Source organism: Parasteatoda tepidariorum, chromosome 4 (genome assembly GCF_982258835.1).
Source record: "Parasteatoda tepidariorum strain Cologne lab strain chromosome 4, Ptep-v5.0, whole genome shotgun sequence".
In the NCBI taxonomy this organism is placed as follows: domain Eukaryota; kingdom Metazoa; phylum Arthropoda; class Arachnida; order Araneae; family Theridiidae; genus Parasteatoda; species Parasteatoda tepidariorum.
Genome location: NC_141758.1, coordinates 27,595,690 through 27,616,859, shown reverse-complemented (window position 1 = coordinate 27,616,859; position 21,170 = coordinate 27,595,690). Strand labels below are relative to the sequence as shown.

Genomic DNA, 21,170 nt, shown 5'->3' with positions numbered 1-21,170 from the left:
ATTGCATGATGTTTCTTTCATATAATTGTATTGATATCCTCCATAAAGGCGGTACAAACCCGTAAATAAACATAAGAACGATAACAATGTGCAGCTGAGAAGTTATAAAGCGAACGAATACAATAAAACTCATTACCATAAGTAAACTATATTTTTAAAATATTTTTAGATTAATAGAATTCGTTTTATAGAGGAAAAATATGTTATTCACACACTTTCCTTACCCAAAGATTACACTGTTTTTATTGATAAATTTTGCAGTAAAAAATTATAAAAACTGAAATTTTCTATTGCTTTAATATAAAACGTTTTCAAATTCTTTACCGATACATACTGATATTCGAGATTTGGTGATAATACAATGAAATCGCGAGATTTTCATGCTAAGGTATGCAACATTTTATTGTTCGTTATAATTTTAGAATCGAACTTGCTACGAGATGTGAATGCTCAAGAAGAAGTTGGAGAAAATATCTTTCAGTGCATAATGACTCAATTATGCGAATGTGCAAGTTAGTGTTTTCATTATTTTATTATCATTATTGTTATGGAAATGATAATTGATTGCTAGAAAAATTTTTTTCTAAAAGGCACCCTAAGGTGTTACGTGGTTTTTACGACTTCAAGTATAACATAATTTCCTTACGAGAAATTTATGCTCATGGTAGAATAGAATTTTTCATAAATGTGAGATTATGTATCTTAATTTAACACGTTGAGCGCCGCGTCAGTCATCGGTGGCTGACACTGGACTTTCCGTTTAGGCCACGTCCGCCACCGGTAGCTGACACTAAAATTACATTTAGGCCGCGTCAACCATCGGTGACTGACACTGAAATTACATATAGGCCGCGTCAACCATCGGTGACTGACAATGAAATTACATTTAGGCCGCGTCAACCATCGGTGACTGACACTGAAATTACATTTAGGCCGCGTCAACCATCGGTGACTGACACTAGTAAAAAACTGACCTGGTCTGACCATGTGAATAACATTAAAAATAAAGTGTATGCAGCAACCAACAAACTTCAAACACTTTTTCATAACCGACACCTTAGTTTAAAACTGAAAAAACTCCTGTATACCTCGATGATACGTCCTATTATGACGTACGCCTCAGCTGCCTGGTGTAACGCCTCCGAAAAAGACCTCAAAAAACTTATCGTACTCCAAAACAACATCTTGAGAAAACTCACGGGAGCCAGATGGTTTATCCGCAACAATGCCATTCATAGAGATCTTAACATTGACCGCTTTGACCATCATTTCAACAAATTAAATAGAAACTTCTTTATTAAAGCCGCCACCTGCAATACCGCAAATTTTAATGATATTTTCGACTGCATAAATCTCAAAGAGGATGCAAAAATTCGACCCATTGCACACTTCTACACTTCTGATATCATACTAACATTTAACAACACAAACACTCACTGACATCCGGGTCTCTACTTAACAGAGCCACATTTACTTACACATATACACACATCATCACAATCCTTTAACTCGCCCCCCTTTTGTATGTATTTCCAAACTGTAAATATTCAATAGTGCTTATTTTCCCATTGTGCATTAATTTTACCTTTTTCATGTACATTTTTATTACTTATAATTTTGTCATTGCCTAATAATGGCAAAGTGCCATTTTTCTTTTCTCAAGAACTCCATTTGCTCCCCAAACTTTAATTTTGTCATGTATGTCTCTAAGTTTAACTTCAAGATGAATGGGAAAAGGGCCGTAAGGCCTCAGACGCCCAGTTCCACTACAACGAACGAACGAACTGAAATTACATTTAGGCTACGTCTGCCACAGTTTGCTGACACTGACCTTTCACATAGGCCGCGAAAAACAGCTGGCTGACAGCGTATACATTATATAGAACTATAAAATTTACACTTTTTTATTGCAGAAAATTTATTCAAAATTTACTTAATTATTCTGATTCTTGGTTTAATAAATTCAATTTACTAGGTTTTTATCCACTACTATTTTTAAACAATTCGTTGGCTTATATCATTCACCACATTTTTCAGCTATGTCATGCTAAACCTTTTAAAAACTAGCAAAATCTGTCTAATATTTGCAAATTTAGTTTGTAGTTATTTACCGTTGCGGCCTGAAGGGCAAGACATGTAAAATTAGCGTGGCGTTCAACGTGTTAGGTCAATATGGGTTTTGAGGATTCTAATTTTCTTTGTTAATTCCATAGCGTACTAGAATACTTTAATACCATTTATTACCATATATTAATACCATGTACAGCTCCATACAGTAGTACGAGAGTGCCAATGTTCTCCAATGTAGATTCCAATGTATGTACTCCTCATCACCTACATTTAGAAAGACTCCACAGGGTATTTTATAGGTAGTCTGCTCAGACTATTTAAAAAAAAGGATCCAGTTGTGCGCATGAACCCAAATTCTATTTTAAAAGTAATTGTGAGAAATTTTGATACATATTGGAGAATTGAATCTGTAGTGAATCTACAAGCGAATAAAACAAACCAAACATATTCATAAATGAAACAAATATTTGGACATATATTTACTACTAATATTGTATTTTTACGAGATTTTGTATCAAATTGCTCTTTCGCAAACTGGTTTGCCTTCATAGTGGTCTGATCCAACGCCTCCCATAACTGAAAAGCTTTAGATTTCGCTTGCAAAACTATTGGCACAATTTGGAAGAATTGATCAAAGCTTTTAGAAATTCGATTTCAGCCATGCGAAATTCGAATCCATCAAAATGAGGGTAAGTCTAGGCAACGCCTCCTATAACTGAAAGCCTCCACACGGTTTTTTGCAGGTAGTCCGATCATACCACTATGAAGGTAAAACAAATAGTTAAAGAACCATTTAACATGAAATCTATTAAAAATTAGAAAGTGGTAGCAAATATATGTCTAAAAATTTGTTTAATTTATGAATATAATTGGTTTGTTTTATTTACTTGTCATCCACTACAGATTCAATTCTCAAATATATATGATAAATTTCTCTCAATTACTTTTAAAATAGAATTTGGGTTCATGCGCACAAGTGGTTCGCTTTTTAAATAATCTGTGCAGACTACTTATTAGAAACCGTGCGGAGGCTTTCTGATGTAGTAGGTGATGTCTGATGGGACTACCTATAAGAAATTGTGTGCAGGCTTTCAGCTAAAGGAGGCGTTGGCACGCCTTCGTTCACTGCCATTTTGAAAACATTTCTGTGTAAACAGTTAAAAGTTTTAAATTTGAAAGGAAATTGAATCCCTTAAAATTTCCGAGATCTTTATGAAACACTTTATAAAATTTTTCCTCGTTATAAGCCGAATACTGGCTAATATACTGTTAGTTAAGACTAATAAGCTCAGTTTGAGATGCTTTTCTTAGCAAAACTAAATACTCCAAATACTTAATTTCTGTGTTATGTATTCTGGAGCAGCTAGAAATATTCAGGATAAATCTCATTACATGAATAAAATTTGATTTTTGAATTGCGGGTTGTTATTTAAATTTTTTTTAACAATTTAGTCTGGCAAATTTTTGTTAAAAATTTTTTCCTGAAAAATTATTTGTGGTTCAGTATTTATTTTTTTAAAAACATATTTAACAACAGTTTATTCATGAAAATAAATTCTTGCTAAATAGTTTAAATTTTTTTTCAAAATTAATTAATTTTTGAAAAGAGTGTGTATTTTTTAAATGACTATGATCGAAAGAAAATTATTATAATGTTAAATTATCTGATTTGTTTGATTAAATAACGATGTTTTCAGGTGACTTTATGCATGATTATAACGAATGTTGGTCTAAGCTTCCTGATGAAGTAAGTTTCTTTAAGATATTAAAAATACAAAATAAAATGTTTGTGTTCTATAGAACAAAGTTAGGATATTATTAAATAGAAAATAATATTTTTTTTTTACGATATAAGATTAAAAATATAATTGTAAATGTTTATGAAATTTTGCTGTTTAGAATAGTAATTACGTGATTTGCAATTTATCATTACACTTTAACGAACTATTTTATTTTAATTTTAAAACCTGCGTTAAGCAGCCGATTATAAGTTTACGACTATGAATGTTTAGTTCCACAGACTTGTAATTTTGAACCCTACCCAGAAAACAAGGTAACTTCTGAATCAAGCATCGGGACAAACTAGCATTTCTGGTAGACTTTTTGAGGAGAACCATCATTTGCGTTGCATGGAAAGTGAAACCTCGAAAACTCCCAACGTTAGCTTTGCGGCAGGGAGATTCTAACCATGATCTATCTGATCTTTCTACCACTGAGGATGTTTTACGTCAGCACTGTCGTTAGTGTGAGGTGGGAGCAGAATTTGAATCAATCAGCCACTGTTGTGATTCGAACCTGAGTCATCTAATTGCCAGGCGGACTCCCTATCTGATAAGTTGCTGCGGATCTTTAATGAATTATTGTCAATAGCTTACTTAACTGAAATTAGCCACAGCTTGTAAAGATGCTTACAATAAATTGCTAGTGTCAAGTAGGGTTTATTTGACCACGGAATCATTGAGATCAGAATCAGTTTTATAAAAATTCGTATAGTTTATGAATTTAGTGAAATATGTTTTATCAAGTTTTATGTGTTATTTTTTTAAGATACTTTTTTAACACGTTAAATGCCACGCTAATTTTACATGGTTCTCCCGTCTGGCTAAACAGTAAATAACTACAAACCAAATTTGCAAATATTCGACAGATTTTGCTGGTTTTTAAAAGGTTTAGCATGACATAAATGAACTTTAACTGTATAAAATATATGGGCACCTGAAGCCACTTGCGGCCCTTTTCCCCATTCATCTTGAGCTTGATCTGTATGGTGCCTCGTTGAGGTTGTGGAATGTAAATGAAATATCCATGTGGATCATTGAGGTTGTGACATAAATGAAAAATAGTGGTGAATTATATAAGCCGACGAATTGCTTGGAAATAGTGGTGGAGAAAAATCTACTAAATTGAATTTATTAAACCAAGAATCACAATTAATTAACTACCACTTGAAAATATTTATTCGCTGTCCAGAGCAAGTTGGCATTGCCGTGTATATAAATAAAACTATAATTGCGTGTTCTATATTGCATTAATTTCTTCAAGCCATTTTAGTAACGATAATAGTATAAAAAAATTATAAATTTACTCGAATTGTTTGTTTCCAATAATCGTAGCTTCGCTGATCACCGGTGACCCCCCATGGCATTCAACGTGTTAAAATAGTTTTTAGCTAAAAATAACTAGTCAATTTTCCAATGATTCTAAAAAATTTCAAATGATTCTAAAAACTATCTAAATCTTTGAAAAATAGATTCGGTGCATGTTGAATCAAATTATTTTATCCCTCGAAGAAAATTTTGTTAAAAATATAAATCGATTTATAACTAAGTCCCTGATATTTTCTTTTATTTTAATCTTTTTATAAATTACTTCGTTTTATTATCTGGATATGTGCATTATTATTCTTTAATGCCTGGATGCGCGCATTGCGCAAAAAATGAAGGAGCCACCTTAAATAATTTTTAATGTAATGATCAGATCTTCACGTTCTAGAACACAATCTTAATGGTTCAAAGGGGTGATCTCAAATATGCTAATTAATTAATTCAGACGATAATTTAAGTTACGAAATCAGACACAAAAACGTACTTTTGCAGAATAAATATGCCTTTTTTCCGACGAATTTGGATTTCTGACCCTCAAAATATAGCTGAGAGTTGGGAAGTATCAGCCTAATAGAATTAATTTTATTTTTTGTGTATTTCACCACATCTGGAGAATTTTTTAAGCGAATTCAAAAATTTTGCACACAATCATAAAATTCGTTTATCGTTATTCGTTTTTTTTAACAAATATTTATTATGTTTATATTTTACTTAAAAATAGTAGAATTTTTTTAGAATTGTTGTAGCAATTTGTTGCAGAGTTTCGTATAGCTAATTTTTGCATCGTTTTAAGGAATGAATTTTAATAGCAGAATATAAATTTAAATTTGAATAAGTCGAAACGTTTCTGAGAAATCTAATTTCGAAAAAGTCGTATTTTGAAAAATTCCACTTTTCAAGAACGATTTGATCGATATCGCTCAAATTTTGTAACTTCGAACAGCCATTCTGGTCAAACTGTTGAAACCATACTTCTCGGCCTACGGCTACCCCCTATATTTTGAGGGTCAAAAATCGTAATCCGTCGAAACACAAAGTATGCTCATTCAAAGAAAGTAAGTTTTTAGGCCTGATTTCGGAAATGAAAACTTCTGCGCCATGTAATTAGCATACTGGATGTCACCCCTTCAAACAATTAAGAGTGAGTCTTGGAATGTGAAGATGCGATCATTAGATCAAAAGTAATTCCGTTAGTCCGTTTTTATTTTTTGCTCACTGTACATTATTTTGCTTCTTCTGAATATGTTTATTATTATGTCCTATTATCGGAATGTGCTCATTAAAGGCTTGCCAACAACCACGCTTTTTGCAAAATATTTTATAGAGTGGGAGACATTTAAAAGCCAAAGCTTTCAGAATGCCAACATTTTAAACGCCTCACCACGATGGAGCTGGATTTATTGTCTTATTGAAATTACATACATTTGCAGGCTTGTGTGCTCAATTTAGGCTTAAAAGACTTTGCCAAATAGAAGGACAAATAGCCCAATGAAGAGAAGGTCAGCACGAAGATACATGAATTGTAAAAGTTGAATTTGAAGCCGTTACCTCCATGCTTTCCAAAGCGTTTGACGGGCGATACCGTCAGGCCAAGGAGGCCCCGTTAGAGCTGGATGAATGAATTGAAATTACATACATTTGCAGGCTAGTGTGCTCAATTTAGGCTTTAAAGTCTTCGCCAAATAGAAGGATAGATAACAAAATACAGAAAAGAACAACAGCAAGATACAGCCATGGTAACAGCGGGATTCGAATCCGCTACCTCCAAGCTTTGCAATCCGTCTGGCGGGTGATACCGCTTGACCAGGAGATCCCATAGAGCTGGAAAAAAGTGGCGTTGCATATGAACTTTTAAATCAATTATAGGTAGAGGTGCGGAAAATAAGTTTAAATAAATAAAAATAATACTTTAAAGCATAAACATAGCTACCACTAGACTGAATGTTTTACAAAAAGCTTAGAAAGTTGGCAGCCATTCTTTTGTTTGACGTTGTTTTATTTTAGAATCTGAATATATTCATTATTTTCTATAATTACTATCTGAATTTGTACACTATTTTGCTTTAGAATCTGAATATGTTCACTATTATGTTTGACATTGTTTTGTTTTAGAATCTGAATATATTCATTATTTTCCATTATTAATATTAAAATTTGTACTTTATTTTGCTTTAGAATTTCAATATGTTCACTTTTATGTTTCGGTATTTGAATATGTGCATTGCTTTGTTTTAGGTGAGAGTAAAATCGAGGACATCGGTGCATGAGGTCATGCCGGATGTAAATATTCAAGAAGATTTAAATGAATATCCAGATAAGGTTTGCAAGGCACCAACAGACACAGCCGTAAGATTTGATTTTTAAGTTTTCATTAGAAACGATACAAAAAAATAACTAAAAAGTCCGAATGGTCTTTGTTTATTTTTTGAAATGTACCTTTAGAATACAGCCTTCTGTCTAGCAGTGGAATTCTTGAGTCTTGATGCAGTTATGTGTTTCCTTGAGACAATACCCGATAGCCCGTTTACTTTATTCGATGTACCGTGCGCAAAAAATTAACGGACCATCTTGAATAACTTTTGATCTAAAGATCAGAACTTCATCTTTGACAATTCAATCTTAATGGCTAGAAAATACAAGTCCTGAAACCGTAAAAGGAATCTTAAGAGACTCATGTGAATGGAATTGTGAAAACAATACCACTTCATTTTAAAGAATAATTCTAATGTTATAATTTTGAACTCTATATTAATATTTAACCCCTTGGGGACGGGTGATTCAGAAAAGCATTCGTACAAAATCAGAATCAAGTTGTAATTAAATAAAAAACGGTAACTTAAATGTGGTCGTTGCTAATTTGACAGACTTACTTTGCTTTTGCTTTAATTATTGTTAGTTTAATCATGTATATAATCAATGTTAATTCAAAGTATAACTAAATAGTTTTATTTTAAACAAAGTAATGGTGAATTAAATAAATCAAACAATTATAACTCCGCCCACAAATAAACTGCTAAAGAAATACTTAGATTACCAGTTTTATCTTTTTACCCTGATTGATACGACTTTATGCTGGCACGTACTTGTGACCGTCGGCGCAAAAGGGTTAATGTATCTTACTAATCAATGACAGTACCTCAGTCGCCCAAGGGCTCTACGATATGTGAAGAAGTGGAGGGCAGGGACCTCGAATCTCCTCTCAGTCTAAATCTAATTCTTCCTTAAATTAAAAAATCAAAACAGCCTTACCAAAAGTTACAGATAGACATGGGGGAGGTGAATTGGCTGGCCGAGCATCTATATCACCATTTCCCTCCCACTTTATTTATGTTTGTACCGTGTACGTCAATATCTTATCTCTTTGAGTCATGCCATTAGAATGAATCACTGACAGTCCACCAGGACTAGTACGGAGTAACTAGAACAATTCCAAGTTTAAGAGATACGTCGAAAAAATTAGCTAAGTATCTTCGAATTTCAACAAACTCACTTCCGACATTTTTCTTGTCTGTAGTTAACACGTTGAATGTCATGGGGGTCACCGGGTCGTTCGAAGCGCCACGGGGTCACCAGTGACCAACGAAGCCAAGTTTACTAGAAACACATAATTCGAGTAAATTTTTATCGCTACTGAAATGGTTTGAAGAAATTGATAAAATATAGCAAAGTCACTATCCTTCGAATTTATAAAAAATCACGAAAATTTTTTTGATGCCTCCACACGGTTTCTTAAAGGTAGTCCGATCAGACCACTAGGAGGGTAATCCGGTTTAGGAAAAGAACATTAAATATAAAAGTAAAAGTTCTAGTAAAAATTAGAAAGTGGTAGCAAATATACGTCTAAAAATTTGTTTTATTTATGAATATGATTGGTTTGTCTTATTTACTTGTCAACCTCTACAGATTCAATTTTCAAATATATATCATAAATATTTTTAAAATAAAATTTAGTACTCCCGGCTTCTGTTTGTGCTCCCTCCAACCGGCCAACAACTCTCCAAACTTCTGATTCGATTAAATGACTTCACTGAGACATCGCGATTACATGTCGATCATTCTTCTCCGCTTTGAATTACAGAACAAGCCAAATCAAATTCATTGCCGCTAAAGCGTTGTCTTTGACGTCAAACTCAATATTTGCATACTGCGAAGTTTAAAAATAAGAAAAAAGGCATTTGTGACTCTCTTCTTCCATTTCATGCAACAAAAAAATTTGCTTATACCGTTATTTTATACAAGACTTTCAATATCCTTTAACTGTTTTGAGCAGTGTATATATTTAATTATTATATATAAATATATGCTAATAATATATATTATTAAATAATATATTAAGTTAGGTTATTCTAGGACAACGTGCATATTTCAAGCCCATTTTAAAGTAGATTTAGCGCAAAGAATGTTCATAAAACAAACTCATTAACCCAACAAATAACAATTTCATTAATTACTCACTGACTTAACGAACTCATTAACTTTTAATCATAGCTTTACATAAATAGGATGCTGTTAATAAATATTACGGTGTTAACAGGAAAGAATTACTAAACAGTATGTGTCTACAAACTTGAACTGAAAACTAAAAACTTAGAAAGCAATGAAATACTATGTAAGCATTTGAATTTTATGAAATCTAGGAAATTTTTTAAAATATGCCTATTTTCGACAACAAAAGAGGAAAAATGAATGTGAGTAATGCTTTTGTAAGATACTAAGCTACTTTAATCTGAAAAAAAAAAAACTCTTAAAAATTACAAATATATTTAAATTTTCGGTTAAAAAAAGACATTTACGTAAGCATAAGTTTAGAATTATCATACTGCTTACATTTGCGACCAAGAAGCGAGAGAGGGAAGATCCAATTCTACAAAATATACTTAGGTAATGCTATAACGACGCCAAAATCATTATCGAAAAGTTAGAAATGGAATAGTTACGTTTCAATGCCATTTTACTTTACAGAATGAATTTATAAGAAACTCGCGGCACCGTTTATCTTCTTTATTTTAATTTTATTAAATTTTCTCGATTAATTAAAACCATAATTAATTACCAACAAATTACAAACCATATTTTACTGTTGATTTTACCAAAATCATTATTGTGCTTCGGTAAAAATTGCAAAGCTTTTTTGTGTTCTCATAGAGCCAGAAACATGGCAAATGTTACCATATTTATTCTGGTAGCTTTGACCCTACTTTGTTTCTCAGTTTGTATTCAAATCATTACAACCTTTATTAGCTGATTGGCACCGAGGCATCTCCAATTGCATGACTTAATAGAAAGACAAGCAAAAACCTGAACAATAATTTTTTTATATTTCATTTGTAGCCACTATACACGAAAAAAAAATCGTTTTTCTTCTTCTCTTTTTTATGTCAACAAAAGTATATATATATATATATATATAATATATATAGGATCTTTATAGGATATATAGGATCTTATCCTATATAGGGATATCCTATATAGGGATATTTCCTATATTATATATATAGGATCTTATCCTATATATATATATATATATACATAGGATCTTTATTAATCTAAACTTTTTAAAGAATTCGTCAATCATATCTTAAGTTAGAAAAATGACAAGTGTTTAATTTTTACACACTACCAATTTATTAACTAAAATATATTTTATAAAAAATTCAAATTTTCAAGTACGTAATATTGATTGTACAGATTATTATCATCATATTTGCCAACTCTCCCGGAATTTCCGGAAGAGTTATCATATTTAAAGTGGTAGCAATACTCAGTTTATTCCAATTAACTTTTTGAATTATAGTGATAATTATAAATGAGTTTGACCACCACTACATATAAATAATTACAATAAATATATCAAAGCATAATAATTCTTGAGCAAGCGAGTTTCAACGGGATCAAAATATAAATATAGTTTTGAATCAGATTGTTTTTCGTTTATTGTTTCACAACCACTCTGAAAATCCATTCTCGGAAAGAGTGAAAGTTGGCAGATATGTATTATTTTTCTAAGTATTCACTAGCTGAAAATTGTGCTGGTGAATGTGATGGATGAAAATAAATCTATGGAACTAATAAGATGTTGGCTGTCGGGCTAATTTTTTTATCATTAAAATAAATATGGAAAACCTTGATGTTTCGTTAAAAACTTTTAATCTTGAGTAAGCTGATCAGCACTCTTATAACTGAAGCAAAGTATCTGAAAGAGCTTTCTAAAACCCACCTCTTTACTTTCCAATTATTTTTAAAAAAATATTTCTGTTTCCAGAACTATAAATTGAAAATGGACATGATTTGAATTATATCAGTATAGAAATTGACTACTTTTTTTCTTAGGGCGTTAGTCACCTTTATGCGGAAGGGAGAAAAACTTGTAGTTTAATTATTTGTTTTTTTATATTTTTTTTTTTAAAATGAGAAGTCATTTATATTAATGGAAAATTTAATAGAAAAAAGAAAGTGGTAGCAAATATATGTCTACAAATTAATTTAATTTATAAATATTATTGGTTTGTCTTATTCACCTGCCAACCACTACAGGCTCAATTCTCAAACATATATGATAAATTTTGAAATGGAATTTGGGTTCATGCGCACCACTGACAAAATCACTTTAAGAATTAGTTCTAAATCAAGAATCATTTAAATCAGGAATCTTTAACTCTGCTTCCACATTTTAAATTTTTCTCTTTAACATTCCACATTTTTAAAGAGGTTATAAAACTCAATTTGATCCTTTAAAATAAATCTTCAAAAATAATCTATCAGTGTTTGCATCTTTATTGCTCTTTTCAGTATGCTGCTGTCAATGCTGCTTTTTGGACCATCATGACCTATGAGGTAAGCAGAGATGTCAATTTTTTTTTTTTTTTTTTAATTTTCTAGAAATTTTTCTATCTATTTTATGTTTTGGAGTTACAATTTTGCTCCTAATAATAAATAAAATACCACTACATGTAAATAAATTAAAAATATGTTAATATGCATGTAATTGAAATAACCGATTGGCTTGTATGGGGTTAGGGAACTGGCTTTGCATCAGAAAGATTCTGGGTTCGAATCCCGGCAAGGCATGGATGTTCTTTAATTCTTTGTCCTTACTGTGGGAACAACATTGACCCATCTAATATAGTGCCCCTGAAAGAGGGACCAACCAATCTGCCCTTCAGATGCCTGCATGACGAATGGTCATTCTCCAGGTGGGCATTGGAAGAAAAGAAATTGATATTTGCTTGATAATGTACAATGTGTGCTGTTTCAGAATATACAATATATGAAATATATTATTTATATGACAATATATGAAAATATATCCAGACTGCAACTGATTTAGGACTTATTTCACAACTACTTCGGCCATCAATCGGCAAAATTTGGCATAAAAATTTATAATTCAATTTTTTTATATATATATTTAATTCTGTGAAGCAAGCACATTCGGGTTTATCAAAATATGGTAATAAAATATACGATTGGAATATTTTAAAAACTAAAACTGTAGTTACATTAGAAACTATACACTTTGTTTAAGTTCTAATTCTGTGGTACTTCTTTCAAAAAGTTACTTTTAATATCACTACAAAGTGAGAAATATTAAACATTTATGGAGATATTAATTAAAACACTTTAATTGTATGGAATTAAAACTACACTTTATGCCGCAATTTTTCAAAAAATAGTATCAATTTTTCTTAATAAATTTAAAAACACAAATGTGATTTAGAACAAACATACACGAGTTGTTTTTAAAAATATATATCGGTTACAAATTCTTGACAGGATAAATACAACTGCAAGTTTAGCTAAAGTTTAAAATTGATTTTCTTCATTTACATGTCAAAAATTTACAATATATTACATTAGATTACATGTCAAAAATTACAATAATTTACAAGATATAATTTCTTACACTGTATCAATTCACAACGAACTCTGCCAGTTTCATCGAAAATAATGCCATAAAAAGTAACTGATATAATGACGTAACTAATAGCACGTGATTTAAATGGGTTATAATTAACAAAACAAAGTAACACAAGTATGGACTGAAATTTCTTTATTAGTTTGAACTGTATCTTAAACCCATTTCATGCAAAGAATGCAGGTTTAGTTCGATCCCCGCAGGCCGAAGACTCCCCGTGTAATGAATGGTGACTGGTGCACGTTAAATCTGTCTGGTCACAAAGTTCTCCATGTTCCCATAACAAATTATGCCTCTGGGGGCGCTGCATTGGAGATTGATAGTTCTCTGGTTCAGGTGAAAATTACAATCTGTGGATGAATGAATGAATGGATGTATAAAGGGGTCGCTCTATAAACGGGCTGTGATGTATGTGTGTGGCAGAAGTCGAATTCTTGGCCATAGATGGCGCTACTAGAAAGCAGGAAGAAACGCACCCTTTTTGTCTTATTGGCATACGACGACAACAGCAATGCTAGTTTTCTGTGCCGAGAATACGGCCTTCTTATTAATGCCTTGATCAGAAATTAAAGCCTTTTTTGAGTTAACGTGGTAGGTAACACAAGGAAATATCCACTTTGTAACACTATGTACTATCAGCAACTCTTAAAATGATTTTTTAACATCTTTACAGTGTACGTCATCAAGCATATTTTTTTTTACTAAAGATTCATATTTACCCTTTGCACTCAAGTTTTTTTTAAACAGTTGGAAAAAAAGACTGGTGTAACCATTAAGAGTTTACAAGACAAAACCTACCTTTTGCCCCATTACTGTATAATACCTGGTGGCCATTAAATAAAGTGGCTACAAAACAATACAGTAAACGGCGGTAGCGAATAGAGCTTTCGCCTCCCACTGAGGTGTCCCAGGATCTGCTCAAGCTTGTCACCAGCAAAAGTGCTGATGTAAAATATTGTCAGTGGTATCATAATTTAGAATCCCCTCTCTATTGAGCTTACCGTGAGAGGCTTTCGCGGTTTTCCTCTCCATGTAGCGCAAATCCGGGTTAATTTCTTCAAAAACTCTTCCACGATGGGTAGTTTGCTTCAAAGCTTAATCCAGGAGTTCCCTTGTATTCTGTTTTTTTTTTCTTCAAAATTACAAAACTATAAAGTTGAATATTGATAGTTGTTAACTCAGAATTGGATTAGCTGTTCACTGGTTATTAAATAAAATTAAATAAACATTGAAATGTAACATTTTATCATTCAGAGTGGTAAATATTTTACGGTGCCAACTAGGAGCATTCGATTGCAAAGGGTTAGGCTTGATGATTATCTAGCTTAATCCTTCGAAATAATGGTATAAGTAAATATCAGTAGATATTTATGGCTCACCATAGTATTGCTTGTTTTCCAGAAATCATTGAGCAAGTTTGATGTGAGGAAGGTTTTCAAAGTTCAGGAAGCCAAGGTAATAAACATAAATATTCTATTTACTGTTGTCTTGCTACTTGCTGTTGTATTCCCTTATTTCACGAAAAGTGCTCACTACTTTATATTTTACAGCGTGTCCAAAAAGTATGAAAGTATCTCGAGATATATTTCTTTAATGAAAAATCTAAAGAAACACAAAATAAATCTTGAGTGACACCAACCTCGATCTCTCTCATTCTTGAGGTTGACTCCCAGGGGGTAGTGCTGAGTTTAGCATTAACCCCTTGTAGACGTGTGATTCAGGAAAGCATTCGTACAAAATCAGAATCAGGATGTAATTAAATAAAAAAGGGTAACATAAATGTTGTGGTTTCTTATTTGACAGACTTACTTTGCTTTTACTTTAATTATTGTCAGTTTAATCATATATATAATCAATGTTAATTCAAAGTATAACTAAATAGTTTTATTTTGAAATAAGTAATGGTGAATTAAATAAATCGAACCGCCCACAAATAAACTGCTAAAGAATTACTTTGATTATCAGTTTTATTTTTTTACCCTGATTGATACGATTTTATGCTGGCACGTATTTGTGACAGTCGGCCCGAAAGGGTTAATAATTAGCTTTCTTTTTTCTTTCACAACATCAAACACGTCCGATTCATGAATGAAAACGAGACGGAAAAGAAGAAAAGCTGGTAGTAAAACATACCTGCCAACTTTTAATCCCTTCCATTATGATTTTTCCCAGTGGTATCAAAATAGAATTAAAATTTCAATTGTAAGCAAAAAAATACGCAGTAATTGAGAAAAACATAAGCTGACAACCACATACCCTCCAACTTATGAGGATTTTGAAAATAATTCTTTCTAGTGGTAGCGAACCAAAGTAGAAATTTTTAAAGCAAATGCATCTCTCATAAAACTTTTATCAGAACATAGCCATATGGCCTGCACTTTTATAAGTAATAGTGGACAAGTTACGCTAAAATGAATTTTTTTTTAAATATTAAGACATTAATTTTGCTACCGTCTGAAAAGAAGATTTCTGAAACTACGGAAATTCCGTAGCAGTTGGAAGTTATGCAACCATGATAGTAGCGCATATTAATATATACACTTAATTTTTTTAAGAATAGTGGTGATCAAAATTATTTAAAAAATTAAGTTTATAAAAGAAAATATAGTACATATTTACTACCACTTTAAATATAAAAATAAAATTTTACGCCAAATGAGTAAAAGTTGGCAGGTATGTCATACCTGCCAACTTTCACTCTCTCCGAGAATGGATTTTCAGAGTGGTTGTAAAACAATAACCGAAAAACAATCTGACTCAAAAATATATTTATATTTTGATTCCGTTGAAAATCGCGTGAGCAAGAATAATTATGCTTTCATATATTGATTATAATTATTTCTTTGTAGTGGTGGTCCAACTCATTTATAATTATCATTATAATTCAAAAAATTAATTGGAATAACCAGAGTATTACCACCATTTTAAATATGAAAATAAAATCTTCCGGAAAATCCGGAAGAGTTGGCAGGTATAACCATTTCAATCTTTAACTTGTTTTAGGAGGAGTTAACCTATTTTATTCATCAAACTATTATACATAATCTACTTTTTCTCAGGAAAGAAGCAGTTTGATATAGTACACATACCCTCTAACTGCTACGGAATTTCCGTAGTTTCAGAAATCTTCTTTTCAGACGGTAGCAAAATTAATGTCTTAATATTTAAAAAAAATTAATTTTAGCGTAACTTGTCCACTATTACTTATAAAAGTGCAGGCCATACGGCTAGATGCTTAAGTTCTGATAAAAGTTTTATGAGAGATCCATTTGCTTTAAAAATCTCTACTTTGGTTCGCTACCACTAGAAAGAATTATTTTCAAAATCTTCATAAGTTGGAGGGTATGTAGTACATACCCTCTAACTGCTACGGAATTTCCGTAGTTTCAGAAATCTTCTTTTCAGACGGTAGCAAAATTAATGTCTTAATATTTAAAAAAAATTAATTTTAGCGTAACTTGTCCACTATTACTTATAAAAGTGCAGGCCATACGGCTAGATGCTTAAGTTCTGATAAAAGTTTTATGAGAGATCCATTTGCTTTAAAAATTTCTACTTTGGTTCGCTACCACTAGAAAGAATTATTTTCAAAATCTTCATAAGTTGGAGGGTATGTAGTACATACCCTCTAACTGCTACGGAATTTCCGTAGTTTCAGAAATCTTCTTTTCAGACGGTAGCAAAATTAATGTCTTAATATTTAAAAAAATTGAATTTTAGCGTAACTTGTCCACTATTACTTATAAAAGTGCAAGCCATACGACTAGATTCTTAAGTTCTCATAAAAGTTTTATGAGAGATCCATTTGCTTTAAAAATTTCTAATTTGGTTCGCTACCACTAGAAAGAATTATTTTCAAAATCTTCATAAGTTGGAGGGTATGATAGTATATACTCTAATTGTAAAAAAATCTCGGTGGTTACAGAAATCTAATGTTTTTCGAAAAAAATGGTAGAATGAAATGCCTTTCTTACCAGTTTTTGATCTTTTCCGTCTTGGTATATATAGGCTTTCAGTCCTGGTCTGATTTGACGAGCAATATTAAAATATCTCCATTTTAAACAGTTAGTATTTCTTTTTTCGATAACAGCGCTATCAGTGGCCCAAAACGTAAAAACTTGTAAATACGGATGCAAATCTTCAAAGGAAAGATGGGATTTCAATTTTAATAGTTCAATGGTGCTCTAATCTCTAATGAGATCATGTTGGAGATCAAGTTTGTTATCATTGCCTGTGATTTTCGAAATGTGTACTTTTAGATTTTTTAATCTAATGCTGCTGTATTTCGAGATATATAACTGTTTCAATATTTTTTTGGTCAGCAGTGTATTAATGTCTAAAATATTGATTGTTAAGCAGTAGTGAAGCCAAGCGTATATTGAAGGAAATCCTCGTCAGGCCATGCGGTCTGCCAGAAACGCTCGTATGTGATGTATCAATGCAAAGCCCACTGCAGATTGAAACAAATAAATATTTGATTTGTGATAAATAATTAAATTTTATGTAAATTTTGAATACATTTTCAGTAATTATTTAAAACAATGTAAATATTTTAGTTTTATACCATATTTTACACTGACAGTCATATCTCACTGAAATGGCCTACTGCTCAATGGAGGCACTCAATGTGTTGATAACGTGCTAATTTTTGTTAATACAATAATTGTATTCTTTATAATATCTATCACTGATTTTATTGAAAAACAAAAATTACATGCACCAAAAAATGCATTTTATCATACAAGAATTAAGAAACTTTTGGCTCATCCCTTATTATATGTATATATATATATAATAAAGGATATATATATATACGAATTAATCTAAACTTTTAAAAGAATTCATGAAGTATATCTTAAGTTAAAAAAAGATCAAGTATTAATATAAGAAATATCAAAGTTTAATTTTTACATACTACCAATTTATTAACTAAAATACATTTTATAAATAATTCAAATTTTCAAGTAGAGCTGTGGCCTACGAAACGTTTATATTTTTCTAAGTATTCACTAACTGAAAATTAAGCTGGTGACTAACATGAAAGTAAATAATTATAATCCAACTTAAAAGTTGTTGGCTTTCCGGCTGTACATAAATATATCCTTTATTACATTTATATTAGGCAAATTCAGGTATTCATTTCAAATTGTGAGAATTAATGTTTCGACAAAATGTTTTGCACTACGGAAAATACGAAATGAAATGGACAAAAAATGATAAACAACGAAAGTCTTAAATACATTTTACAAGCATTTATCATCAAAAAATCACTAGTTAAAGTTTTTCAAACCCAACAATATTTTTATGAAAAAATAGCGTTTTGATATGCTACTAAATATCGACGCAATAAGATTTATAACACTTTCACGATTTTACTTCGATACTTGCGCATTTTTTTTTTAATATTTCTCAGAAAAATTTCAGAGAATTATTTTATTATTAAAAAGCTTTGAATGGTAAGGGGTTATTCATAAATTTTATTTTGTACTATTAAACAAGATTTATTAAAAATGAATTCAACTTTACAAACGACCACCCCTATTAAATTTTGTTTTATTTCACATATTTTCTTTACTAATACCATCACATTCTATTTTCCAGTTCACCAGTTTAGGGTACTATCATTTGTTATAAAATTTTATTCAGTGATACAAAATGAAATTTGTGGAAAACCCCTTATCCTTTAGAGCTTATTATTAAGAAGTACAAAAGCTACTTGGAAAGTTGTTAGCAACTTTTTACATTTTTAAGATATTCAAATGTGACTTTTTTCATAAATTAGCATATATGATTCCAAACAAAATCATGAAGAAAAAAAATTTTTTTTAAATGTTTTCCGCGCATGCTCAGTATAAAAGGATTACTTTAAATGCTCATACCTTGCGCAATTTTTGACAAAATTTTGTTCAGAATTTTAAAGAGTGATATTTTTATTATTAGTTAAAAATTACTCTAAAAAGTCTGTTTAATTTTATAGAATATTTCTGTAATTATAGTAAGAAAGTCCAAAAAACTAGTTTTTAAAAAAATAAAAAATGTCCATATTTTTAAGGATATTTCAGCTAGGTTTAAAGCAATTTCGTGATCCCTTTGGGTACCGATCGTTAAGATATGGTTCCCAGTAGAAAACCGAAATCAAACATCACTGGATACGGTCAGTCTGTGTGTGGGTGACAACTTTGATCAACCTGCAAAGGGACCGATGGTGTGCGATATCGGTCCTCGTTAAATTTTTTAATCGTGAAGTGATTGATTTGCACGCAGGTCGTCGAGCTATCGAAGCAAGGGAGCCATCCCCTCTGCAGAGGATCGAAATTGTGATGGCATGATTTCGGATCACCCTCAGGTATGTTTCCAGACCATCGCCAATTAGCCTGCTTTACCAACCAATTGTGACGTAAACCAACTACAACCACGGAATTTTGTGTTGCTGGATTGTATCTATGAATTAATGAGGCGGCACAAGTTATTGGATATGGTATTCAAAGTAAATTTCGCATCCAGCATTGGATAGTTAATACATATTTAATTTTTTAACGTTGATAAGTAAATTTATAATGAATGCTAATGCTTAGTAAATTAATCGTTTAAATTACACTTTTCAATGGTCAAAGCTAATTGTTAAAATGTGCATTTTTTCCACCCTTATTTTATATTAATGTATTTTTTTAATATTGTTTTCATAAAAACATTAAAGAGTTCCTTGTTACATTATAAAAACCTTTCATGTTGTTACGATTTTATTAATATTAATATAATTTCGTGAATATTCTTTTGTTATGAGGCTTAATATATCAGAGGCCCTAAATAAACAGAACTTGAAAACATGCAATTCTTACGTAATTTAGAGAGAAAATTACGCCTAATGTATTTTCGGGTTGGCAACACTTTTGCCGACTTGGAGCAATACCTCCAAGAAAAGAAAAGGCCTTAGCACGGGCTACCATAAAAAAGAAATTTGATCCTTTAGTAGTCCAAACGTAATGACATCTTTCGTATTTTCCACCACTGCGCAACTTAATAGCCCAAACATAGTGACATCTTTTTTCTTTTTCATCGACTGCGCAGTTTATGTTCGTCACGTCGGACTACTAAATTGATCCGTGCTGCGGCAACACCTCCTAGAAGTAGGAAGTCCTCAGCACGGATCAATTTAGTAGTCCGATGTGACGAAGTTAACTGCGCAGTAGATGAAAAATAAGAAAGATGTCATTACGTTCGGGCTACTAAAGGATATTTATGGTAACCCGTGCTGAGGCCTGCTCTTTTCTAGGAGTTGTTGGCTGAGGCCTTCGTTCTTCTAGGAGGCGTTGCTTGGAGTCACAATTAACGACTTGGCGTTACTATTAACGATTTGGCAACAATTTTTGGAAACAAAATGGTTGATATGCTCTCGTAAGTTCCTTGAACCGCCTGATGTTCCAAAGTCTATGTTTTTTGTACTACATTAATGTACATTAACAATTGTTACTTACGCTGTAATTGAGTGCTAGAATTAGCTGTATTTTTTCGAATTTTTTTTAAATCTTATGGACTGTTTTGTTCATCTTCAATGGAAACAAACCCATGTGCTCGGAAATATATTCAAGTAATAATAATGATAAAAAAATATTCTAATTTTTAATTTAATGTTTCTAGCTTTGTATAATGCCTCTGATGGTCAGATGTTCTACGGTGGATATAGGCTGCGAATAGGCAAGTAAACAACTTTTATTCTTGTGACTATAAATTTTCAAAATGCTTTCATTTTCAACATTAAAAGTCAATGTAATGTTTATACTTTTACCATCGAATGTTTATTATGATTTGAAAAATTCAGCCACAGTGTATAACCAAAAGCATAGTCTGAATTTTTGACAATATTGTTCAGATTGTCTAAAAAGCATGGAAATGGTCAAATATTTCCATAAATACGAACCAGAGGCGTGATGGCTAATGGGATAGAGCGTTCACCTTCCAATGAGGTGAACCGGGTTCCAATCCCAGCGATGGCTGATCGATAGCCGTTCGAATTCCGCATATGGCTCGCCCCGTAAATTATCCTGAGTGGTAGACGGATCATGGGTTAGAGTCTCCTCATC

At 31.7% G+C, this 21,170-nt stretch overlaps 1 protein-coding gene across 1 annotated transcript; it reads left to right on the top strand.

Moving 5' to 3' along the window:
- Positions 1 to 225: 225 nt before the first annotated feature.
- LOC107443227 (uncharacterized) lies at positions 226 to 20,784 on the top strand. The gene is made up of 6 exons (XM_043048577.2): positions 226 to 512; positions 3,768 to 3,817; positions 7,410 to 7,520; positions 11,964 to 12,008; positions 14,491 to 14,544; positions 20,728 to 20,784. The coding sequence occupies exons 1-6, from the start codon at positions 362 to 364 to the stop codon at positions 20,782 to 20,784; spliced, it is 468 nt and encodes a 155-aa protein (XP_042904511.1). The 5' UTR covers positions 226 to 361.
- The last annotated feature ends 386 nt before the right edge of the window (positions 20,785 to 21,170 follow it).